The 25,626-nt window shown below is 44.5% G+C and overlaps 1 protein-coding gene across 1 annotated transcript in view; it reads left to right on the top strand.

The window, feature by feature from the left end:
* The window catches only part of USP22 (ubiquitin specific peptidase 22), a 40,332-nt gene extending 16,687 nt beyond the window's left edge, over window positions 1–23,645 (top strand). Inside the window, exons 3-13 of the mRNA XM_045824041.1 lie at window positions 952–1,065; window positions 3,122–3,223; window positions 3,953–4,122; window positions 5,380–5,527; window positions 6,130–6,235; window positions 7,765–7,923; window positions 16,834–16,960; window positions 17,795–17,886; window positions 19,019–19,081; window positions 19,743–19,892; window positions 20,776–23,645. Coding sequence (XP_045679997.1) covers window positions 952–1,065; window positions 3,122–3,223; window positions 3,953–4,122; window positions 5,380–5,527; window positions 6,130–6,235; window positions 7,765–7,923; window positions 16,834–16,960; window positions 17,795–17,886; window positions 19,019–19,081; window positions 19,743–19,892; window positions 20,776–20,818 — 1,274 coding nt within the window. The 3' untranslated portion in view covers window positions 20,819–23,645. The remainder of the gene's footprint in view (window positions 1–951; window positions 1,066–3,121; window positions 3,224–3,952; window positions 4,123–5,379; window positions 5,528–6,129; window positions 6,236–7,764; window positions 7,924–16,833; window positions 16,961–17,794; window positions 17,887–19,018; window positions 19,082–19,742; window positions 19,893–20,775) is intronic.
* The last annotated feature ends 1,981 nt before the right edge of the window (window positions 23,646–25,626 follow it).

The following is a 25,626-nucleotide window of genomic DNA, read 5'->3' as shown; positions in this document are numbered from 1 at the left end:
ACTCCAGAGGTGTGCGCTGTCTCCTCTGTGCTGCACACCCGAGGTGCCTGGTGTCTCCAGGACAAACAATTCTTTTTAGTTGAATTGAAATAATACCTTTCTTCCATTGCTCAAAGGACTTTATCTCCTATATCTTTATAATGATGGAATTAGGAGTCAGGTGTCACCATGTCGTATAGATGTTGAGAAAGGATGCAGGACCCACTCACAGGTGGGTAATAGGCAGCTCAGGGTCAAGAAGTCGGATTATCTGGTGAAAGGATAATTTCTGCTATTTTAAAGTAAGAATAGCTCTGTCTGGGTGGTGCAGTTGGTTGGAGCATTGGCTCATACACCAAAAGATTGCAGATTCAATTCCTGGTTGGGGCACATACATGGGACAACCAATCGATGTTTCTCTCATATCAGTGCTTCTCTCTCTCTCCCTCTTTCTCTCTCTCTCTCTCTTTCTCTCTCTCTCTCTCTCTCTCAGCAATAAAAAAATGTCCTCAGGTGAGGGTTGAAAAAATTAAGAGTAAGCAAATAATTATTGCATTCTTTTTGTAATGGTACCAGAAATTCTCAGTGTAGTAAAATGTGGTTCCTCTATATCAGGCCAAGATTTCTCATTTAAAACAAGGGGAAACTTGTTTTAAATATTGCTCTTTCAGAGAAAAGGCAGAGGGTCTCCAGCTACTTGACTCTTAGGTCCTTTATAAAATACAAATATGGCACCTTGTTCTCACCCTGATGCCTTGGCCTTTGGTGGGAGCTTCCAGAGAAAAGACCTCATGTGCATGGGGCAGACGAGTGGGAGCGAACCCTTTTGTGCTAACAGGGTTCTGCGATGTGAGAGCAGGGAAATGCTATAAAGAGTCTTGTCTAAAAAACTTGTGTATCTGATTTGTGTTCTTAAGCATTACCTTTTCATTTTTAATTATGTTTTGTCTCTTTCTTCCTTTGTCTTTTCAGCCATAGAACTGATGTATGGAGGCATCTACTGCTTTTTATGCCAGGACTACATCTATGACAAAGACATGGAAATCATTGCCAAAGAGGAACGACAGAGAGCTGGGAAAATGCAAGGTGTGGGCTTGCCTATATTCACCTGCCACCTGCCTCATTTGTTCCTTAGTCCCGATTCCCTCATGTCTTTTGAGGGCAGACTCACCGAAAGACTCATCTAGGGAGACAATTAGTGTAGGGAGACAGTTGGTGTAGGGGGATGGTAGGAGACAGCTGGATATTTGCTATTTAGTGGAAAGATACCCCCATGTGCATGTGCGCGCGCGCACACACACACACACACACACACACACACACACCCACCCCCCCCCCACCCCCCCCATGTGCTTCCTCCTGTGGAGCCAGCCTAGGATCCAGGACAGGCAGGTGGGAGGACTGGCCGTGCAGGTGCAAACGCCCATCACTTCCTGCAGCTTCCCAGAGCTGTCCTTTGCCCCAGGTCTTGCAAGGGCCCCTGCAAGGGCCTATGGCTGCTGTGAGGGTCTCCACTGGGGTGGAGAAAAAACATGCCCCAACATTGATGTTCTCCCATCTAAGGGTCTGTTCATAGGTATCACACTAGTAAGGCCATGTCCCCAGGTGGCCCCTGATGAGTAGTTTGCTCTTAGTTCTCCAGTGTTCCAGAAAGCAGCATTTCTTCAGCAATATTAAAGTGTGTGTGTACCTGGTTCCTTCCAGGAGGGCAGGCTGTTTTCTGATGACATTATTATAGAATCTCTTTTCAAGCTCTTAACCATTTGGGTCATGTTCGATCTGTGTTAACAGAGACTTAAAATTGCCAGATGGAGAGTGTAATGACCTGTGCAGACAGCCCCCTCATGTGGGACTCGGCTCTCCTGTGCAGTGCCTTGTGGCCCTAGTGCCCCCACAGGCTCCTCCTTTCCTGCCTTCCATCCACATGAACGCTGTCTTCATCGGGATGCACAGACATTCTGCATCCATTCTCTTTATTGTTCATTCATTTCTTTTCGGCAACCCTGATGTGCCCCCTCTTTTAGTTTCCATCTCCCACATATGCCCGTGCTGTTAGGACAGTGGAGGGTGCAGCTCCCCTACTTAACTGGGGGCATCTCTCAACCAGCAGAGCCCTTAGTGTTTACAAAGAGACTTACAACCCAGCCTCTGCTTCTGCTTTAGAAACAGCCCCATTTTTTTGAGAGAGAGAAGGAATTAAAACAGTTGTGATCAGAGTTACTGCTGTTTAACAAATCTTTTCTGGAGAACAAGGAGTTTAACCCCTGTTCTTTCCCCCTCAAAAATTTAGGAACATTGCCCTGGCTGGGTGGCTCAGTTGTAGGGTTGTCCCATAAACTGAAAAGTTGTGGGTTCGATCCCTAGGTGGGGGTACGTACAGGAGGAAACCAGTTGTTGTTTCTCTGTCCCCTTCCCATCTTTCTAAAGTCAATAAGCATGTTGTTGAGTAAGGATTTTTTTTAAATGTAGTAACATTGCCACTGAGTCTGAGTGTCCTGTTCCTTTGGGCAGAACACCTAAAGCACAGGGCTGAGAGATGCAGGTGCTGAAGTAAAGCAGAATTCTTCTAATATCTTTCTGCAGTTCCACCTGTGAGCAGATGGTACTCTGATAAAGCTTATTGAATTATAGACATTTTCAGTAGCATGGAACAAGTGCCTTGGCGTGAATTGTGTGTTTAGTAGGGTGAAATGTGACACTTACTAGCATTTATAGCATTATTGTGTTTCATTTCCATTTTTTATGGGCACATCTATTCAACAAGATGTACTTTTCAAAATATATTTGAAAAAATACATTTTCTGTCTGTCAGTGTTGCTTATTCACCAGAGATTCCTTCTAAGGGTGCCGAGGCCGCAGTCTCTCTGTCTTCACGATTGAGACTTTGGGAAGCAGCCACCACAGCATCATGGTCAGGGCAGCAATAGTTGCAGGTGTTGCCTTGCTTCTTGAAGGGAACAGTGTGGCTGTAGCACAGTCTCTGCTCAGCCTGCTGCATCATCATAGGGTTTTAGAAGCACTTTATGCTATGGGTGCACCTCTGAAAGACAGCCCTGTGAGTAGTAGTGCATTGCTACCACCATCTGTGACACAGGATGCAAATGTAGCTAACAACACCTGGACCTGGTTTTCATCTGTTTAGGTGTTGGAGAGAAGTTTTCAACGTGGGAACCAAGCAAACGTGAGCTTGAACTGCTAAAGCATAACCCGAAAAGGCGAAAGATCACTTCCAACTGCACCATAGGTAGGTGGGTGACGGTGCTTGGAGTGGTGGCCTGTTTTCTCTCCACGTCAGGCTTGCTTCTTAGTGTTTCAAGTTTGTAGATGTAAAAATGTGGGTTTCATAACATAGTACTTTAAGTCCCAGAGTAACTCTGCTTCATCCTTGTGCTCACTGCCCACTTCTTGAGCATCTGCGCTCTGTGGGGACCTGTTACGGCTTGGGGGGTGGTGCCAGGTGGAGAGGGAGGGTCCTTGCCCTACAGAGCCCACCTGTGTACAAGGCTTAGGGCCTCTCGCCAGGTGGAGTTGCGTGCAGTTGTCTCCAGGGGGTGAAATGAGTGTGTGAGTGTGTCCTCTGGGTTTCCTGAGACTTGAAGGAATACATTTTATAAACATTTTTAAAAGCTAGTTTTGTTATTAGAAGGGCCCCATTCTGACCTGTCCTGTTGCCTGTGGTTAAAGAATTCTTTGGGTAATTTAATCAGAACATTACATATAATGGCTGAATGGCAGGGGGAGGGTGGGGCATGAGGCCAGGGAAGTGATGGTGATGAAAGAGGTTCAGTCTCGTTCATTTAAAAGTGGCATAAAAATGTCAAACACATTGACATTTCTTTCTGCTCTTTTCCTCTTGAATCAGTATGCGAAAACACACAGACACGTCACTGTCCGGCACTGCTGCGATCCCGTCGGGGTCCAGCCGTGCCTGTGGGTCGGGCCCCAGTCACCCCTCTGCCTTCTGCCCTCCCAGGTCTGCGAGGGCTCATCAACCTGGGGAACACGTGCTTCATGAATTGCATTGTCCAGGCCCTCACGCACACCCCGCTGTTGCGAGACTTCTTCCTCTCCGACCGGCACCGCTGTGAGATGCAGAGCCCCAGCTCCTGCCTGGTCTGTGAGATGTCATCCCTTTTCCAGGAGGTGAGCACCACCAAACTTGGGCTGTGTCATGTTTCTGTCACTACATTTTTTCTTTTCCTTTTTAAAAAATAGAATAAGTTGACTGCGATATATAATAAAGGAAGGCAAATTTCTAAAACCTGACATAATGAGTAAGTTTTCACTGTATGCTTTTATTATAGAAGATTCAAATTTTTCCAAAGAGGCAACATGAGGTAGGAGACTCTTGACATCATTTTTCGAGGCACGGAGCTGACTGAGAGGAGGAGGAAGAACCTCAGAGAGTGGCACAGCCAGTGGTTGGTGTTGGGCTGTGATGCTGTGGGAGACCGGCCTCCCCTGCAGTCTGCCATTGGACTCCCAGGAGGTGTGGGGACATGCGTGCGCTGCTCCCCATTCTGTTTCTTGGGACCGTGGGTCTCTTCTAGTGCTACACCTTGTGGGTGTGCTTCCCCAGACCTGTCTGTGACCCTGTGTCTCAAGCATCAGGGTCTGCTTCCCTGGTTGGATTGTAGGTCACACTCATGTCTGTCCTCTCCATGTCTGTCCCTGATCATGATGGCTCAAGCACCCTCAAGTTGGGCCCTCTGCACTCTACTCGGTGGCCACAGAAAAACCTCTCAGAGCTGAGGCAGTCCAGCAACCCCACCCACAAAGTGGGGCTGTTGCCTGTTGCACAGGCTGCTGGGACATCCCAGATGTCCTTCAGGTATCAGGCACAGAAACTGCAGGCACGTGCCATCTGTATCAGTGACCTTTGAGAGCTGCAGGCCAGAGTCACTTGCTGTCTGGCCTATTTCAGAAAAAGTTTGCTCACATCTGGTCTAGCCTGACCCAGTGTCTTCATGTTCACAGCATGCCAGTAGCTGCTGGGGTCACAGCAGTGAGCAAACTGAATAGAATCATTGGACCCAAACAGGAGAAAGGCAGGTGCAATTGTGTGTCACTTCCTCTCTTGGATTTCAGCCATTTTCCCTGGGCACTGATAGGTGATAAATACAGATAGGCTTGGGTTTGTTAAGGTACATTTGAAAACAGCAGAATTCACCTTTTAGTGTATCATCTGTTTTTCTTAACAAACACATCATAATTCATCATCTAAGCTTATCGTAGAAAACTAGATGGTAGGAAGGGAGAAAATGGATATGCAGACTCAAAGTCTCATGAGTCCAAATTTTAGGCAGCTGTGAAGTATTTTTGTGCATGTGTGCTTTGTGTTCAGAGTGTAGCATATATGCCTGACCAGGGATTTTGTTTCCCTTCTCTCTCTCTGAGCAGTTTTACTCTGGGCACCGATCACCCCACATCCCGTACAAGCTCCTGCACCTGGTGTGGACTCACGCACGGCACCTGGCAGGGTACGAGCAGCAGGATGCCCATGAGTTCCTCATCGCAGCTCTGGACGTCCTGCATCGGCACTGCAAAGGTGTGGGCTGGTACCTCATGCCATTGCAGGGGGAGGGCATGTGGGCACACTCCTGCAAACCAAGACAAGTTCGCTTGAGACCGTTTGATTTGCATTCTCATGGTATTTTTCCCCCAATAAGAAAAACAGTGGAAATATCCTAAATAGGTTCTTTATAGCTTGTTTTTACAAGAGGAGAAAATAATCTTTAGTTTGTTTTCCAACCTTCCTGGGACTAGAGAAACATAGCCATCGGCCCTCGCAGACTGTGCAGCGGGCTGTAAGCTCTGCGCCCTAACGTGCCTGGGCCCCAGTCCTCTGGGCGTCAGGTGCATTTTGGTGCCAAGAAAGAAGCTAAGGATATTTTCCTAGGGAGTGGGAAAGACAAAATTGAAAATAAAACAGACCGGCTTGGTCATCCCCCTTTCCCCACCATGTCTGTCTTGAATATGAAGTATTTTCTGTGGCCCTTCGGAGAGTGTTGGCACTTCTGACTTCATGGTGCTTCTGTGCTTGAATGGCCTGGTCTCCTGGGTCTCTGGCTCTTGGAAACTTGTTGACTTTGGGTGGGAGGGCAGGAGCGGGGCACAGATGTGAATCACAGAGGTCTGGTCTTTCCCCAGGTGATGACAATGGGAAGAAGGCCAACAACCCCAACCACTGCAACTGCATCATAGACCAAATCTTCACAGGGGGACTGCAGTCGGATGTCACCTGCCAAGTCTGCCAGTAAGTGGAGGCTTTCCACTGGACATGGAGTATTCTGGAAGGCCAAGTACCTTTTAGGCCCTGCTGACCAGATCATAATGGGGGAGCCCAGGTGCTTTCAGGGAAACTGACTTCACTGATGCTGCTTACTGACATGGTACCTTTTTAATCTGTAGACTGTTGTGTTCTGAGAAGTTTTCAAATTTTTAGATTCCTGGACTGTAATATATAGTCAGTGCCACCCCAGTAATGCTTTCTTGGTGACATGGGGCTGATGGTGGAGCAGCTGATTGCTGCACAGCCGGGTGAGAAGCAGGAAGTTTTATTTAGATAGACATTGACATGTGTTGGGATGAAATAACCCCACCAGAAAGGGCATGAGAAATGAGCAGGTCGCCCTGAGTGTGAAGAACATTAGGGCAATGTCCTCCCTGGGGCTGCAAGGCTTCAGGTGTGGCCACCTGTTACTGTCCTCATCTCTGCTTTCCTTCAGGCCCCTGAAACTAGGAGTCAAAAAAAGAGCCCCCTTCAAAGACTGGGCCACACAGGGCAGATGCTTGATCAAGGCTCCAAAGTGTGTTAGTTTGAAGTATTTCACACTCTCCTTTTCCACTTTCTCTCACGCAGTGTCCCTAAATTCTCTACAGGTTTCAGTTCCTTGGTTAGAGCTCAAAGCCTTCATTTCCCAGGGTCGAGTGCATTGGTAGGGAGGTTAGAACCCTTTCATTCACCCAGTGCATTCCCACGTTTTTATTTCCCTTCAACTTTTTTTAAGACCCTGGTCATGATCCACTAAAATTTAAAACCTATAGTGGATTACCACTTGCAGTTTGTACAGGACAGACCAGACAGTGGAAGAGTCGGCTTTGCCTGCAAGTGTTACAAGTGCAATTTTCTATCTGTTCTCATGGGCCACCACACTAAGCACTTTACACTCATGGCTTTAAGTAGCTGCTTCTTTGGTCCCATACCATTGAAGTTCACCAGCAAGAGATTGTGTCACATTTATATTGTTTAATTTCCATAGTAAATTTCCTAGTCTGTGAGTTTCCTGTTGGTATATTTTAAAATAAATCTCCAGAAAGGAATTGGCTTTGGTAGATAAGACTTTAAATGCTGCTGTTCACCTTGGGGTACTGAGCAGTTGGTGCCTGCTCTCTGTGTGACACATGCTTGGAGGTCTGAGTCATGGCCAGGGCTTTGCAGTTCTCAGGTCTCTAATGCTGCTGACATGGAGCCATTCATTCAGAGCCACCAGACGTGGGGCCCAGAAAAAGTCCTGAAATGATTGTGCCAGTCTTCTAGGTGTAGAGACCACTGCCTCAGAAGCAGCCTTGGCCTGTGTGGTTTGCATGGTGTCCCTCCCTGGGGCCTGGAGGCCCAAGGTGCACTGGGTGTGAGCACACATTTTTTTGGCCTGAGATGCCATTTGGGAAAAGGGCAGAGCTGTCTGTGACCCGAGTGCTGAGATACAGCCCTTGAAGTGGTGCCCCTGAGGCTGTGGTTGACTATCAGTTCTCATGCATGTCTCTGTCTTCTTTTGCTTCTAGTGGGGTCTCTACCACAATAGACCCCTTCTGGGACATCAGTTTAGATCTGCCCGGCTCTTCCACTCCATTCTGGCCCCTGAGCCCAGGCAGTGAGGGCAGTGTGGTGAACGGGGACAGCCACGCGTCAGGAACCACAACATTGACAGACTGCTTGAGAAGGTAAGAAATGTGCCAGCACTTCTACAGAAAAATTAAGTGCTTTCCTTGCAGGTAGTTGTCTCCTGGCCTTGAGACTGCTTAGTAGTGGTTGGTCAGAGTAAAGCCCTAATAAACTTAGGGCCACCCAGGGTCCCAGCACTGTTTACTTTTACACGTTCAATATGGAACATGAGAAAACATAGGCCAACCTGCAAACAGCTACTGTTGGTGCCCAGTGACTTCTACTAGTTTGTCACATTATTTTGCAAGGTGACTGGATATTCTGTCCACCTAGCTTTGCATTGTAGGATGTCGCATCACAGCTACTATTCCATCCCACCCCCAGTGTAAGTTAACAGACAGCAAAAGGTAAAGGTCCTGCACCTTTTGTGGCAAATAACCTGTATTAGAGTACATCGGCCCCTCTTGCTGAGGCTTGTGGTTTTCTCTTCAGGTGATGAAAACACATCTGTGACCTTCTGTCTGAATTTACACTCATTTACTGCATTATCAATTTAGATAAGCCGTGAGATTGAGGGCACAGTTGCTATAAAACATATTTCAATAGCTGTTACATACAAATACGGCAAGGCCAGAAACCCTTCCTAAACTATATTTAGTGTTTTACAATTTTTATTTTCTTTTACTCGCATTAACTCAAGGTCACTGCAGACGTGTTCTTGTTAGGTAAAAGTGTTTCTTATGAAGAGGAACAAGCTTCTTAGTTTTTACCTTGCTGCCCAGTCAGCAGACTGAAAAAGTGCATGTTTAGAATTTTAAAATTAATTTTGTTTACTGACAGATCCAGATATATTGGGTTGTCCAAAAAGTCCATATTTTTTTCCATTAAATAAAAGACACATTTTTTCATTTTCAGCAGTAACTTCATTGATTTGGGTATTTTGAATATGTTAGCTATCTTCCACATGGTATAATGTTCACTGTTCTCAGTTAATGTCTCAATTTGATCACTGTCAACTTCACCTGGTCGACCCGACTGTGGAACATCATCCAATGAGAAATCTCCAGCATGAAACTTCACAAACCACTTTTGACACACTTGATCAGTCACAGCACCTTCTCCCTACACTGCACAAATCTCTTTGTGTTTCAGTTGCATTTTCTTGAAATAATAAAGCATAATATGCTGGAAATGTTGCATATTTCCTTCCATCTTCAGTACTAAAATTGGCTATACCAAAAATTCACCAGTTTTCGTAAGTTCTTTTTTAAATGCACGCTGATATGACAGCTATCAGAATACAGTCTTAACAAAATCGTTTTCGATAAAGTTGAAGACAACTAAGCGCTACTAGAGCCATCTTAAGGGAGAAAAAAAACAAATGGAGTTTTTGGCCAACCCAATATATTGAGTTATCAGATTTTTAACTTGGAAAACAAACATAAGTAATCTTCTGATTTTTCATGACAGCATTTACAACAAAATTAAATGTCATGGTAAGTTTCAATAAAATTGAAACTTTGCTCACAGCAGACAATAAGGGAGAAAACACACTTTATCAAACTAAAGTCCATGGGAAGCTCTGTGTCAGGGCTCAAGTGTCTGAGAAAAGATATTTTGTCTAACTCTAGTTTCCCTTTTCAAGTTATATTGAGAGTAGATCACAAAGCTGGTGGAAGTACATGTGATTTTGCCCTGGCTCCATTGGTTAGAGCAGCATCCCACACATCTGGCCAGGGCATGTAGCTAGGTTATGGGTTAGATCCCCAGTCAGAGAGTGTACGGGAGGCAGCTGATCACTGTTTCTCTTTCACATCGATGTCTCGCCCCCCTCCCCCGCCCCCCCAGTCTCTCTCAAATCACTGAACATATCCTCTAGTGAGGATTTAAAAGTAAGGTACATGTGATTTTTAGCTCTAGACCACTCAGGTTTTCAAGTGTTTCATAAGAACTGCAAGTGGCCAAGTGGCTGTCATGCTGGCAGCACCATGCAGGACAGTCGAGTTGTGAGCCTTGAGTCCTTCGTGGAGGAGTTGCCTCAGCTGGACATGCTTGCCTTCTTAGGAACAGGGCAGCACCCCTCAGAGCCGCTTGCTTCTCTGACTGAGGCTTCCATGGACCTCATGCTGCACCCTTGGCTCTCTGTTGTCTTATTACTATTTCAACTTGTGTACATTGGTATGTTGTATTTTCTCCATTCAGATTGAAATGCAGCCCCTTTGGGGGAGGGGACTGCTTCCCTCTGTCTCTGTGTCTCCACAGCACTAGTGTGCTGCTGGGCATCTGGTAGATGTGGTGAGTGAGTGCCTTTGCCCTGTCATAGTTCTGCAAGGTTACAAATGGCAGGTGCGCACTCTGATGAAATGAAGCAGGTGAGGACATGGGGTAGTTCATAGAATCCATGGGAAGGCTGAGAACATGGCTCAGCAAACAGGTCATAACCATGGGAGGGGTGGGACCACCATCCAGAAGTATGCAGCCCACCACTGCCTGTCCCCTGTCCCCCAGTGCAGTGAGAGTGCTGCTCCCCTAAAGACAAGTTTTCCCACATCTGTCTCTCTAGAATAATTGTTCCAGGTGCAAAGTCCCCGTAAGGACTGTGCATCTGACAGAGCCAAGTTTGGTGCCCATGTTGCTGGGGGTGGGTAGAGCACATACTGGCTGGTGTGGTCCACTTTGGTGGCTCCCAGCTAGGGTGGAAGATTCCCCAAATGGGAAAGGTGAGGCAGGGGTAGATACTCAAGAAGGTATGTAAATCGGGCTCTGTTTATCTTATATAATTTCTTAATTTCTGACTACAGGGAATTTGAAGTCAAATTCTCTTCATTCTGACACTGTGGGACTTGTTTGGAACTTTTTTCTTTTTGGTGCTGAAGCAGGTTTGGCGGGTTGAGGTTAACATAGTTTGGCTGAGATGACAAGAGTTTGGGGTCATGTGAACTTGTGGGCACTACATGTGGAAAGAAAAATGACAAATTATGAGAAACTTCTAGATGAATAAAAAGTTAGAAAACTTCAAAAGATGACTTTTAGCTGCTGAGCATTTTGCACTGGCTTGGTATAAAATTTTTTAAATGTATAATCACAAGGAAGAGTGTGCTTATTGATTGGTTGCTTAATTGAGAATAGTTAGCAAAACAAATGTAATTGGCAGGAAGTATGTGAATCAAAATTCAAGGGTAATTAGGGTATTTACACCCCCAGTCTGACTTCACAAGCTTGAACCTATTCTAAAAGGAGTTCTGAAGCAGGTCTCTGGGCTGTTTCACCTGTTCTCTGGGGAGAAAGGCACGTGGGGCTCCTTGATGGAGCTGTTCCTGGCAGCCAGGCACAAGGCTTGGGAAGTGTGTTGCCTCAGATGCTTGCCTTCTACCTTCTGTCCACTGCTAAGAGCTGCTCGAGGGGCAGCAGAGTCCTGTGCTTAATTTTAGCCAGAGGTTGGCATTGGACTTTGGCTTCTAAAATTGTTTTTCCCTCTGTGCACAGTCCTTTTGCCGGATAATGATCCCTTGCTTGAGGACTTGCCAACCAAGGTGGGCCCTGGGAGCTTGCTGAGATCGCGGAAGAGCAAGTGTTAACTGAGAAGTTCCTGGCTGTGGTTGGGGTGGGGTGGAACTGTGTTTTTGGCTGGCAAATTGGAGGAGGGAATCATGTTGTGGCCGCTCTGTTGTATACCCAAAGTCTTCACTGCTAATGGCACGTTCTGCTCTCCTGCCTCCGACCATCCAGCCAGTGTTTCAACTTCACTGATGGCTTTTTTTTTTAAACTATGTTTTAAAATTTGTTCAAATTAGGATTCTAAGTAGGTCCACACTTTACATTTGGTTCTTTGTTCTCTTGCAGTCACTTTAGAATCCAGACTTTAGCTCCCCCGTGGCTTTTCTTTGTTGAAAAGACAAGGTCGTGTGTCCAAAGACCTTGCCACACTCTGAACCTTGCTGATGGGGGCTGGGTGTGTGGGCTAGTTCCCGCAGGGTGTAGTGAACATGCTGGGGGCTGTGCTCCATGCTCCCTCACCACAAGATGTGACTGTCCTTGCACTTCACTTCCTGGGCACCTTGCAGCAGCGGGGTCAGCCTTGCTCAAGGGCAGTGTCCTACCCAGGTGGAGATAGCAGAAAGGTTAAACAAGCACTTCCAGACCCAGTTGTCAAAAGATCAACTTTTTTGTTTGTTTTTCAGCTTTAAAAACTTTAAAAACTTGTTATAAACTAGACTGAAGCATCTTTTTATGGTTTCTCATCTTTAGTAGCTACCGCATCGCTTATGCCTCAGGTGTTGGCTGGTGTGTCAGTGCAGCCTTTCCATCTCATCATCGGTCTCCATCACAAGAAAGTCACCATTTCCCTGCATCTCACTTTTTCAAATTAAACTTTTTAATTTGAGATAATTGTAGCTTCCCTCTGCAGTTGTAAGAGATACTACGTTGCGATCCCCTGTGTCCTGCCACCACTGCTGCCTCCTCAGCCCCTGGCAGCCATGCACCTGTGCTCCCTGTGAAGTCCACGTTTCAGGAATGTTGTGTTAACAGTACAACATGAAATCTTTGGAGATTCGCTTGTTCACTTGTCATGGTTCGCTGGTGATTCATTCAGGTTGCGTGTATCAACAGTTTGTTTCTTTTATTGCTGACTAGTATTCCAGGGTGTCATGTACCACAGTTTAACTGTTTAATGTTCACCCGTTGAAGGACATCTGCCTTGCTTCCAGTTGTTTTCTGTGGTTTTGTTCTCTTTTGTTTTTCTTTTTTTGGATAGTTTCTGTACAGTTTGTATGAGAACACAAGTTTCCATTTTTCTGGGACAGATTTGATAGGCTGAGTCTTATGATAATAAAATTATTATTTTCACCAAATTTTTCATTTAAAAAACTCAAAAGTATTTTTTACTTTTTACTTTTCATTGAATTTTTTGAGCCACATTGGTTAATAAACTTATATAGGTTTCAGTTACACAATTCCATATTACATCATCTGTATATATTGTGTGTTCACCAACCCAAATCAGGTCTCCCTCCATCACCCTTTATCCCCACTTTACCCTTTTCTACCTGGCTTGACCCCCCTTCCCCATAGTCATCATCATACTGTTGTCTGGGTCTATGAATTTTTTTTTCCTTTGCTTAATCCCTTCACCTTTTTCACCCAGCCTACCAATTCCTCTCCCCTCTGGTAATCGTCAGCCTGTTCTGTGTGTCTATGCTTCTGTTTCTGTTTTGTTTGTCAGTTTATTCTGTGCATTAGATTCCACATACGAGTGAGATCATAATGTATTTGTCCTTCTCTGACTGGCTTATTTCATTCAGCACAATACCCTCTAGGTCCATCCATGCTCTCACAAATAGTAAGAGTTCCTTCTTTGTTGTGCCCAAGTAGTATTCCACTGTGTAAGTGGATCACAGCTTTAATCTCCACTCATCTACTGATGGGCACTTGGGCTTCTTCTGAATCTGGGCTGTTGTAAATAATGTTGCAGTGAAGATAGAGGTGCATATATTCTTTCGAGTTAGTGTTTTGGGTTTTTTGGCTATATTCCCAGAAGTGGAATTGCTGGCTCATAATATAGTTCCATCTTCAGTTTTTTGAGGAAATTCTATACTGTTTTCCACAGTGGCTGCACCAGTCTGCATTCCCAACAACAGCCCAAATGGGTTCCCCTTTCTCCACATCCTCACCAAGACTTGTCGTTTATTGATTTATTAATGATGGCCATTCTGACAGTGTGAGGTGATTATCTCAATGTGGTTTTAATTTATTTCTTAGATGATTAGTGACATTGAACATTTTTTCATATGTCTATGTGCCATTTGTATGTCTTTGGAGAAATTAGATTGTTTTTGTTTTATTTTATTCTGTTTTTGGTGTTGAGTTGTATAAGTTCTATATAAATTTTAGATATTAACCCCTTATCAGCTGTATCAATGGTGAACATGTTCTCCCATTTAGTGGGTTTTTTCATTTTGTTGATGGTTTCCTTTATTGTGGAAAAACTTTTTAGTTTGATAGAATCCCATTTGTTTACTTTTTTTCTTTTGTTTCCTTGCCTGAGGGAATATATCAGAGAAATATTGCTATTGGAAATGTCTAAGATTTTACTTCCTGTGTTTTCTTCTACGATTTTAGTGGTTTTTAGTCTTTAACAGTGCATCGAGTTTAATCCATTTTGAGTTTATTCTTGTGTATGGTGTAAGGAGTTGATCTAGTTTCGTGGGGTTTTTTTGCGTATATCTGTCTAATTTTTCTATACCATTTGTTGAAGAGACTCTCTTTACTCCCTTGTATGCTCTTACCTCCTTTGTCAAATATTAATTGACTTAAAGGTCTTGGGTTTATCTCTCAGCTCTCTATTCTATACCATTGCTCTAGGATATGCTGTTTTGTTTACTGTGGCCTTGTAGTATAGTGTAGTATCAGGTATTGTGATCCCTCCAACTTTGTTCTTCCTCAAGATTGCTGAGGCTTTTCAAGGTCTTTTGTGGTTCCATATAAATTTTCAGAATTATTTGTTCTAGATCTGTGAAATATGCCATTGGTATCTTAATAGGAATTGCATTGAATCTGTAGATTGCTGTGGATACTATAAATATTTCAATGATGTTAATTCTTATTCATGAACACAGTATGTGCTTCAACTTATTTGTATCTTCTTCAGTGTCTTTCTTTAGTGCCTTATAATTTTCTGAGTTTAGATCTTTCACATCCTTGGTTAAACTTATTTCTCAGGGGTTTTTTGGTTTTGGTTTTTAGAACACTAAAAAAAATTTTTTTTTTAGTTTCCTCTTCTGATGATTCATTATTGGTGTATAAAATGAAACTGATTTCTGGGTATTTATTTTGTATCCTGCTACTTATCATTTCTAGTAGTTTTTTGGTGGAATCTTATTTAATTTTTTTCTTGCTTGATTGCTGTGGCTAGGACTTCCAGTGCTTCACTGAATAGGAGTGGTAAAACCAGACAGACATCCTTCTTTTGTTCCTGATCTTAAGGGACACACTTTTAGTTTTTGCCTGTTAAGTATGATGTTGGCTATAGGTTTGTCATATATGGTCTTTATTATGTTGAGGTATGTTTCCTCTCCGCCCACTTTGCTGAGAATTTTTATCATAAATGTGTGCTGGATTTGATCAAATGCTTTTTCTGCATCTATTGATGTAATCATGTGATTTTTATCCTTCATTTTGTTTATGTGGTATTTCATGTTTATTGATTTGTGGATATTGTGCCAACCTTGCATTCCTGGAATAAATTCCACTTGATCACGGTGTATGACCTTTTTAATGTATTGCAGGACCTGGTTTGCTATATTTTGTGGAAGATTTTAGCATATCAGGGATATTGGCCTTATAATTTTCTTTCTTTGTAGGTATCTTTATCTAGTTTTGGAATTAGGATAATGCTGGTCTTGTAAAATGAACTTGGAAGTCATTCCTCCTCTTGATATTTTTGGAATAGTTTGAAAAGGAGAGATATTCTTTGAAATTTTGTTAAATTCACCTGTGAAGCCACTGGTCCAGGACTTAGGTTTATTGGGAGTTTTTAAATTGCTGCTTCAATTTCATTCATTGTAATCAGTTTATTCAAATTTTCTGATTCTTCATGATTGAGTATGGGAATATAGTATGTTTTTAGGAATTTATTATGTCTAGATTGTCTAACTTGTTGGCATATAGTTCATAATATTGTCTTATAATCCTTTGTATTTCTTTGCTGTCAGTTGTTACTTCTCTTTCATTCCTGATTTTATTGATTTGGGTCCTCTTTTTCTTGAAGAGACTGGTTAAAGGTTTGTCAATCTTGGTTGTCTTTTCTAATGAAATAGCTCTTGGTTTCATTGATCTTTTATATTTTTTTTAGACTCATTTCTTTCTGCTCTAATCTTTATTATTTCCTTTCTTATGCTCACTGTGGGCTTTTTTCCCCCTCCCTTAGTACCTTTAATTATAGGGTTGGATTATTTATTTGAACTTTCTCTTGTTTCATGAGGTAGGCTTGTAATGCTATGAATTTCCCTCTTTGGGATTGCTTTTGCTGTGTCCCATAGATTTGGGGTGGTTGTGTTCTCATTTTCATATGTTTCAAGGTATCTTTGATTTCTTCATTGATCTCATTGTTAACCTAGTTATTGTTTAGTAACATGTTATTTAACCTCTATATTTTTGTGTCTTTTTTTTTCTTGTGATTGATTTCTAGTTACATACCATTTTAGTCAGAGAAGATGCTTGATGTGATATCAGTCATTTTAAATTCATTGAGACTTGTTTTGTGTCCTAACATGTGGTATCTCCTAGAAAACATTCCATTTACACTTGAAAAGAATGCATATTTTGTTTCTTGGGCATGAAATGCTCTGAAGATGTTAATTAAATCCATCTGGTATGGTTTGTCATTAAGGCCACTGTTTCCATGTTGATTTTCTGTCTGGAAGATCTATCCAGTGATGTCAGTACAGTGTTAAAGTACCCTGCTATGACTATATTACTGTCAATCTCTCTCTCTTTTTTTTAATCTTCTAAGATTTGCTTTATATATGTAGGTACTCCTGCGTTGGGTGCATAAAAGTTTACTAGGGTTGCATCCTCTTATTGGATCGCTCCCTTTATCATTATGTAGTGTCCTTCTTTGTCTCTTGTTACCCGCCTTTGTTTTAAAGTCTTTGTTAGATAGAAGTACTGCTACCCCAGTTACTTTTTTATTTCTATTTGCATGAAATATCATTTTCCTTTCCTATACTTTTAATCAATATGTTTCTTGTTCTGAGGTGGGCCTCTTGTAGATAGCATGTATGTGGGTCTTCTCTTTTTATCCATTCAGCTGTAAGGTATTTTTTAAAGTGATAAGGAAGGAAGGTGACGGACATATGGTATGTATGTTTTCAGTAGGGAAATTAATCCATTGAAAGTGATAAAGTAGCTGTTTTCCCTGTTACCTCTTCGTATTTTTTCTTAAAAATACATTTTTAAATGCCTTGCAGATTCACTAGACCGGAGCACTTGGGAAGCAGCGCCAAGATCAAATGCAGTGGCTGTCACAGCTACCAGGAGTCTACCAAGCAGCTCACCATGAAGAAACTGCCCATTGTCGCCTGTTTCCATCTCAAAGTAGGTTTTCCAGGAAAGCTCCAGCAGCTGACTCAATTTTTAGTTCCTAGTACAACTTAGAGCCAGTCGGTGTGGTGTACAGAGCTCGTTTCATAATTACAGCAACTCCCTAAGTGTGCTGAAGAACCAAGATAGTTAAGTTGTACCTTCCCCTGTCTCCCATTGCCATCAGAAATCCGTTGTGATGAACAGAAAGTCTTCACTGCAGAATGAAGATAGGGTGCGAGCTGCTCCACTGAGGGTGGGGCTGTTATGGTTTTACTACTCCTACCTAAGTTCTTCCATCCCCATTCCAGGTTTTCTGTTTTTCTTTTACTTAAAAGCAAAGAAAGACCCTTAGCATTATGACCTAGTCCAGGAGTCAGATAGTAAGTATTTTCAGGTTTGCAGCTATACAATCTGTTTGAGATTTTTCTTTGAGTTCAAATATGTTAAAACAAGAAACTATTCTTAGCTTCCTATGTGGATTTGGTGGCCTCTGATATAGTCAAAAGAATGCCTCTTATCTTGTGAAAGGAACGATATATTTGTTTTTGCTCCCAGAGGTTACAGATATTGCCTCTGTTTTCTATTACCTTGCACTTCGTTGAATTTGTTGTAAGATTACTTTTTTGTGCACTGGGTATTCATCACTTTGAACAGTCACTTTAAGATTTCACTTGAACCCCATAAGTTAGATTTATGTAGATATTGTGTTATTGGCTATGTAAGCTCCAGATATGGCCAGCAGGCAATCAGCATTAATGAAAAGCCTGATTTGGGGACCACACAGAGAAGCACCCCTGGAGGAAGCCCATTACAGCAACATTCCTCTTCTCTCCCCCATTTCTGTAGCGATTTGAACACTCGGCCAAACTGCGGCGAAAGATTACCACATATGTGTCCTTTCCCCTGGTACTGGACATGACCCCCTTCATGGCATCCAGGTATGGAAGGTTTTGTTCAGCTGTGTCTGGCATTGGGAGGGTATGGCTTTGTGAGTTCCATAATGTATACCAGCTCCCTGATGAGACAATTGCAGACATTGATAGAACCACAACTGCTAAAACCAAGTACTGTCCTGATCTTCACCCAGGACACATTTCAGCTTAATGAATTCTTTCTCCTCAGATGTCCTGTTTTAGCTGTGAGTTTTTCCAAACAGCCCTTCATCAGCTCCCAGACTTCAGAAATCAAGATGGAGTCCCTGCAGAAAGGCAGTATTTTAGCTGCTGCATCTGGTTCTGGAATGTGGCGAAACATAGTTGATTTTGCATTTGTAGATTACATTTATCATGTTTTCAGATCTTCGTACCATAGACCACTTAAAATTTACCCTAAAAAAAAAAGCAACAGTTACTAATAATATGCAGGCTACAAGTTGTTGGTTTCCAAAGGCCATTGTAACGCATTACCACAAAGTTTGTGGTTCAAAGCAAGAAGGTGTTGGCAGGTCTGTGCTTCCTTGGAAGGGCCCAGGAAAGATTTCATTCCTTCCTGGGAGGTGTGCCATCCCACACACATGGGCCGGCCCCATGCCTAATGGCAGGTGTACTCTCAGTAGTTCACATCCCAAGCCTGGGCCTTGGTTTCTTCGCCTTAACAGGGGGATGATCTCTGCCTAGAAAGGAGTGTTGTTGGGAGAACTAGCAAGTATATATAAAGTGAATTCAACACAGTGCCCGGCATAGTAAGCCCCCACTAGCATTGGTGTCATCCAGTCCATGCTTCTCTTCATTTCAGTGATTTTTACCCAGTGCGCTGCAGCATGCCAGCACGCTGGAAGAATTTGTAAAACCTGACTGTTTATTCAGGGGCACGGACCTCTTTTCCCTTAGATCATCAAATAACAAAATGACAACAGCCAACGCAACAATAGCTGTCCAGTGTGAATGAATCAAAATTATATACCTGTTTTGTTTTCTTTTGTTTTTTCAGATGGTCAAAAAAATAGATATTTTTTTGGTGAACCACAGAATTTTAGTAATTAGTTTGTATGTGCCATGAGGTAAAAAAGGGTTCATTGTTGCTGCTTTGGTTGGTTTAAAGGGTGCTGAGTGTCACTGTTGTTTGTTACAGCAAAGAGAGCAGGATGAACGGACAGTACCAGCAGCCAGCAGACAGCCTTAGTAATGACAACAAGTGAGTGCTGCCTTGTGTGGGTGCTCTGACATTGCGGGGCCCAGTGGGGAGAGCCCGGGGCTCCCAGGGAGTGGGCAGGGTGGGGGCCCCCAGCATTTCACAGGGAGACAGCTGCGTTTCTGAGTGGCAGTGGCAGGGCTGCTGCTTTTGGTCACTGCCATACTGCCCATCGGTCTCTCTTGAAAATACCTGAGCCCACTATTAGGAAGGACTTTTCACACCTTTACTGTAAATGCTCCCTCCTATGTAGGGGCTTCATGCCCTTCTCCTGGCCTCCGGGTGTGAGTGAGGGTCAGTCTGGCCATTGCAGTTCTGGAGCAAAAGCTTGGCATCTGAATTCTGGGCTCTGTGACCTCTTCCTTGGCTGGCACCATGATGAGGCCTCTGCTCTTTCTCTGACTGCCTTTCCACCGCTGGTGTAGCCAGCCGATGGGATGAAGGGGAGAGTGGTTACAGTGTCTCCCACACCAGTTGCTCTGCAGACTAGAGGCCGCACAGGCTCCCTCTGTCCCTCCATGCCCCCAGGCCTCCAGCATTGATTTTGGGGGCCAGGGAGACCCCTCACTGCACAGGTCTCCAACTGTTCGGGCTATGTGGTTTCTGATGATGATAAAATTAAGTTAACCACTGATCTCTCCCAACTCGTTTCCTTTCAAACCAGATACTCCTTGTTTGCAGTCGTTAACCACCAAGGGACCCTGGAGAGTGGCCACTACACGAGCTTCATCCGGCAGCACAAGGACCAGTGGTTCAAGTGTGATGATGCCATCATCACCAAGGCCAGCATTGAAGATGTGCTGGACAGTGAGGGGTGCGTTGGGGGTGGTTTGTTGCCCCATGTGGGTGTCTGAGCCCAAAGCCATGTCTGTTTTTAGTATGATTCAAGAGAGGTCACTTTTGGTGGCTGGAGTAATGAGGCTTGTTCTGGACAGGATGCCGACCCTGAAGGGCCACTGGGTAGGACGATGTGCCTGAGCGAGAACAGTTGGTTAAAAGCCTCACCCAGAGCATGGGGCGGTGGTCATTTCTTTTAGTCTTGACAAGAGCTGACATGTGGGTCCCTCTGAAGCTCCTCTCTCATTTCCCATTTTATTCCTTCCTGGCACATCATCCACCTTCAGCTTTGCTGAATCCTTAGTCTAGCAGTAGGCTCCTAGCCCCAGGGATAAGCTGCATGATCTGAGAGGTGCATCTGTGGGTTCCCAGGTGTGGGGGAGCCCCCAGGGCAGGTCTACAGAGGAGGGACAGACTGTGGGTAGTTAATGGGGTGGAGCCCTGGGGGGTCAGACTGAATGGGTTGTGGGAACCTTATCAGAAGTCACACTGACCCAAGGCCCTGGCAGCCCCGGACAGGACGGGACAGGACAGGGTGGGACATTGACCCTGAGGCTCTAGCTGTCCCAGACAGGAGAGGTTGGTTCAGGAGCTGTATGGCAGGCAGGACTGATAGGACTTAGGGCTTCCTGGTGAATGGGCAGGGGATGGACATAGGGGACTCTGGCGTTTGGTAGGGACATTGCCATTACCTAGCTGAGGACCCTCCTTGGGGACTAGGAACCAAAAACCGTCCCAGCAAGAAATCAGACTGCTGGTGAGTACTGAGGCCATGGAACCAAGGTTCTGGCCGAGGAGATTGTTTTATGTTGAGTGCTCATGAATTAGACCATAAACATGCTCTGTCTTTGCCTCCACAGATACCTGCTCTTCTACCACAAACAGGTCCTGGAATATGAGTAGCCTTTTTTTCGGCTGATCAGAAAAATGAAGGTCTCACAAAATGACCCCCAATCGCCCAACTCCATGCTACCACCCCCCACATGGAAGTACCCCAGGAGCATCAGAGCCCTCTGCCACAGGCCCGGGGGTGGAGTGGACATGCACTGTGGTGGGAGCCCTCTTAGGACTGCAAGCAGAGAAGCGAAACAATGGGTGTGTTCTGCATGGGAAGTGGCAGAGTAGATACATCACAAGGGTATCTCCTTTGCTCCTCAAACAGCGTGTGCGTGTGTGGGGTGGGTGCCCCCATGGCATGGAGTAACCTCGCCCTGGTGCTTCAGTTTTGCCATGTGATGGTACACTTTCAAAAGGCGCTGGTCAATTTTTAATTATGGGTTTATTAAAGCAGTAGAGAAAACAATAGCTGTGCAAGGACAGAGGATTTTGCAAGTATCTTTGTGAGTCTTCGTATTAAATATGTATAGTATGGAACTCTTAGCTTTTGTGAGTAGAGCCTGTGTAATTGAAGATGCTGACTGGGATTTTTGAGCATGTGTGTTCCACAGATAACACAGTGTCAGCTGCATGTGGCGTGTCAGCCTGGGTGTTGCTCACTTTTCTACAAGTAGGCATTTTCTCATTCCCCTCATTTTCCTTCTTTTCCACAGTGGTAAATTTGATAAATGTAATGTTAGTAACGTGGATGAATAGAGTTAGTAATGAAATTTAGGTAGCTTTTTCATTCTTGAGTGAATCTTGCTTTTGGTGCTGTTTTGTTGTCCCCGCTGTGACCTGACCCTCCACCCCCACCCCTTGGAAGCACCACACCCTGGTTAAAGCAAGTGGGGTGAATTGGGTGTCACTGGTTCAGTCGTGTTACTCTTGAGCAATTGAAGCATTTTTTGATGATTTTACTATTTCCCTTCCTCATGTTTTCTTCTTGGCTGCCTTTCCCACTAGCTGTCCTGTCACTGCGTGCTGGCCAGAGTGGCTGAGTGCCTCTGCATTTCATTCAGTGTAGTTTAAATTGTAGCAGGAAAAGGGACTCTGTGATCAAGCTTGTGCAGAGAGCTGGCTAAGGAGCCGCCTTGGTCCCTGTGAGGTGTCTTGTATGCATCTATGTATCCAACACTCCAAGCCAGGTTTTTGTCCATTTCTGAGAAATTTTAACCCAGAGATGTAGGGGAGGAAAAGTTGCTTCAGTAGTTTGTGAAACATGCTGTGCTCGTCTTGAGAGCCCAGTCTGTGTCTGAGCTGTGGCATATGCATTCTTAGGGGAGAGTATCATTATTTAAGGGTCAGCTAACTTTTTTCTTAAAGGGCCCAAATGGTAGCTATTAGACTTTCTGGGTCTCTTGCTATAGATAATACATAAACAAATGAGCCTAGCTATATTCCAATAAGACTTTATTTATGGACATTGAAATTTGAATTTCATATCATTCTCTCACTTTGTGAATTTTTTTTCACCGTTTAAAAATGTGTGAACTATTCTTAGCTGACAGGCCATACAGAAGCAGGCAGTGGGCCAGATCGAGCTGTTAGCTAGTTAGATAGGAGGAAGCTGGTCCCAACAGAGTCAAGTAGTTACTGCCAATGGAAAATGCTAGGAAATGCAAAGCAGCGATTCTACTGCAGAATCATCATTATGGCCAAATTCCTAGTGATAAGGTTTTGAATGCTCGCTTCATTTGTTCTATTATATTTCTGCATTTGTGGAACACAGCTTTTAAGGCATGTTTTAAAATAGCAAGTGTTTTTGGAGAAGTTTGGAGGGTGCAGACTTTTAGATATGGCCACATGTGTTTGAGCGTGGGTGGGGGTGGCCTGCTGTGAAGATTTCTTTTGGAGAGAGGTGGTCTTCTAATAATAAACAAATTTGACTGAAGTCAGCCTGTGGAGTTCTGAGCCGTAAAGTCTCTCCCTGCAGTTGGCTGCCTTGTATCCTCCTACTTGACTGGAGTGTTCTGAATGCACAATGGGGACAAAGCAGATGTATTGGCCATGGAGTTTCTAGAAGATTACCTACCTGTGGTCTGGCCAGCCTGCTTCCCAGATCAGTCGCCCCCCTAGACCTCTTCCTGTCTTCGTTAATGTTCAGAGGCTCGGCTGTGCCGAGGAGGTGCTGTGCAAGATGTGTGTGTTTGAATCTGTCTCATTAGGAACACAATATTACATGATGGCTTTGGGAATTTATCCCCTTTTTAAAAAATTTTTAAGCCCTCAATCCAGCTCTTAAATTCAGGGAAAGGGTGTTTTTGTTTCCTAACAACCACCCCTGGGTAGGTGCTCCTATTATGACCAAGTGCGTCTGACCACTAAGGAATCATGAGGTACCCCTCCACTCCCACCAGTGTGTGTGTATAGTGACCTGTGTTTCTCAACTGCTGGCTGTCATTTCAGCACTTTCCAGTGAATAGGTGGACTTTTCCTCTTCAGATGTCTGCAGTGAGTTCTGAGCAGTGTAGAGTGCTGGGAGAGTCGGGCTGGGGCCACTTGAGGGTGGGGTGGCCAGATCTCCTCCGACAGCACAGCGTCTCGCCCGTCAGGTGCTAGAATGTCCCCAGACCCTCTGTCCTGCACCACATAGACCCAAGCATTTGTGGTTTGGCTTTCACTGTGTCTAGTTGCCAGGTTTTTGTGTTTTTGTTTTTGACAACTGAAGTGATTGTTATAACTAAAAACAAAAATTGTAAGAAAAAGATTTCAGTGATTGTGCTATGGGTTTAATTACCAAGATGTTTATACCTCTCTCTTACCTGTTGTTTTGAGAAACTGTTTGACTCTTCCCCCTCCCTTAATGGCTTGTAGTCTTTCCTATGTCATAATAAACTACATTTTCTTCTGAGAATTGGCTGGCTCTCTCCCCTTTCTAGCACCAGCAGCCAAACAGAGGTCCAGGGCACAAGAGTCCCCAGGGCATGGGCACCACCTGGGCAGGCCTGTCCAGTGGAGGAAGCCCACCGACCCCAGTGCCCAGAGCTGCAGCCCGTGTTCCTTATTCTCGGTTGGGCCTATTGCCTCTTTGCCCTTCTTTTCCTCTTCCTGTGGGCAGGGTGGTGACATATCCTGGATTCAGAACTACCGCAGGGCTTCAGGCTTCGGTGTGCATAAAAGTCATCGGAGAGGCTTCTTTAAATGGGGAGTCCTTCGCAGAGTTTGATTACAAGACCCAAGATGTGGCATAGGGACATGCATTTACAGAAAGCTCCTCAAGTGATGAGGACATAGCATATGCAAATAAATAAGCCAAGAGAAGATGTGCCCAGTCTCTGCTGTCCTTGATTCTGTAACTGGTCACGGGGCTGTAGTTGGCACCTGTAGCATCCTCCTTCCACTTTACCTTGCACATTTCCCTTGCCCTCAGACCTCAGCTGGTCTTTACCTGATTGACCAAAACCCTCATTTCTGATGTGTTCTTTTTTGGGGAGCTTTTGTTGGAAGTTCCTTCATTTTCCTTACACAGAAATACCAAGAGGTGCCAGGAAATCCCTTGGGGTTCCAGCCTTGGTCCTCCTGTCCCCATTGTGTGGCAGTCTTTTCATATTAAATAGAAACAGGGTTGTCCCCCCAGGGGAAGCTCCTCCTTTGTGGTCCAAGACCTTCAAACCAGCAAAGCCCAAGTTTTCCAGGACAAGAACAAGAAAAATTTATAGTTTGGTGATTTCATTGCAATGCTGAAAAGTGCCCATCACCCTCTGACCCCTTGATCCTCAGGCCAGGGTGTTTTAGCTGTGGGAGAATCGGTGCCATACAACAGTCTCTGGTTAAAAGCATAAGTCATCCAGAAGAGAAGAACCCCATGACCATAACCCCATTACCATAGCAGAGAATTTGTGAGCTCAGCTGCATCCTCATGATGGATGTGGACTAAAAACAGTTCCACAGACAGAAACTCATTGCTGCATATCCTTTGCTGTAAATTGGATTTTGTGATCAGAAGCAATGCTGCATGGGATGTTGCAATAGTGGACGGAAGTGCCAAGATACAGGGCAGGCATATTTGCATCTAGCATGTGGGTGTATTGCAGGGAAGACAAATCTCTGCCTTTGTGATGGACGAGGCCCGGTGTAGTCAACCTACTACTGAGTAGCTAGTTGGTCCTTCTGGGAAATGTCATTCCAAGCATTCAGTGTTAGTCTCTGTTAGCCGGTTAGGTGTTCTGCAGAAGTCATCCTAGTGAACCTTGGACAAGGCAAATCTGTGTCACTTGAGCCTGTTCTAGCCTCTACCTCCGTCTTGATGGCCACTTAGTTCATGAGCCTGCCAAGCTCAAGAACTGGTGGCTCAAGCATAGTGGCTGGTGAGGAAGCTAACTCACACCCACAGGGCATGCTGGTTTGCCCCCAATCATTGAGAGCATCCTCTCTGTGGATTCTCATGGGCACATGGGTACAGATACCTGCACAGTCTGCCCACATGGAGAGATCTGTCCCCATCCAGATCTGGTCACTCATGTTTAAATCCTGTTCCAAGTCCTTGATCATCCAGCCAAGCTGTTAGCAATTCCCCATAAACCCATGTACTTTCAGGCCTTGCTCATTCCAGACAAAGCGGGCAACCAGGTGTCCGGGTCCAACTCCCTCCCACTCATAGTATTTCCTTCATCACTGTCCTGAACACTTAGCCTCAGCCATCTGGTCACAAGGAACACTTGAGGAGGCCATGCACAAGTGTCTGTTGAACAAGTGAGCCACCTGCTCATGTAATTTACAGTACTTTGTGCATGCGCCCAACTCAGTCTCAAATGCCATATCCCCTATGGCTGTTGGACTCAACCAGCCTTAAGGCTAAGCAAGTCAGACAACATTCAGTGTGTTATGAGATC

This window comes from Phyllostomus hastatus, unplaced genomic scaffold (genome assembly GCF_019186645.2).
Source record: "Phyllostomus hastatus isolate PE091 unplaced genomic scaffold, TTU_PhHast_1.1 phas_scaffold_55, whole genome shotgun sequence".
Lineage (NCBI taxonomy): Eukaryota > Metazoa > Chordata > Mammalia > Chiroptera > Phyllostomidae > Phyllostomus > Phyllostomus hastatus.
This window is presented reverse-complemented; position numbering and strand designations above follow the sequence as displayed.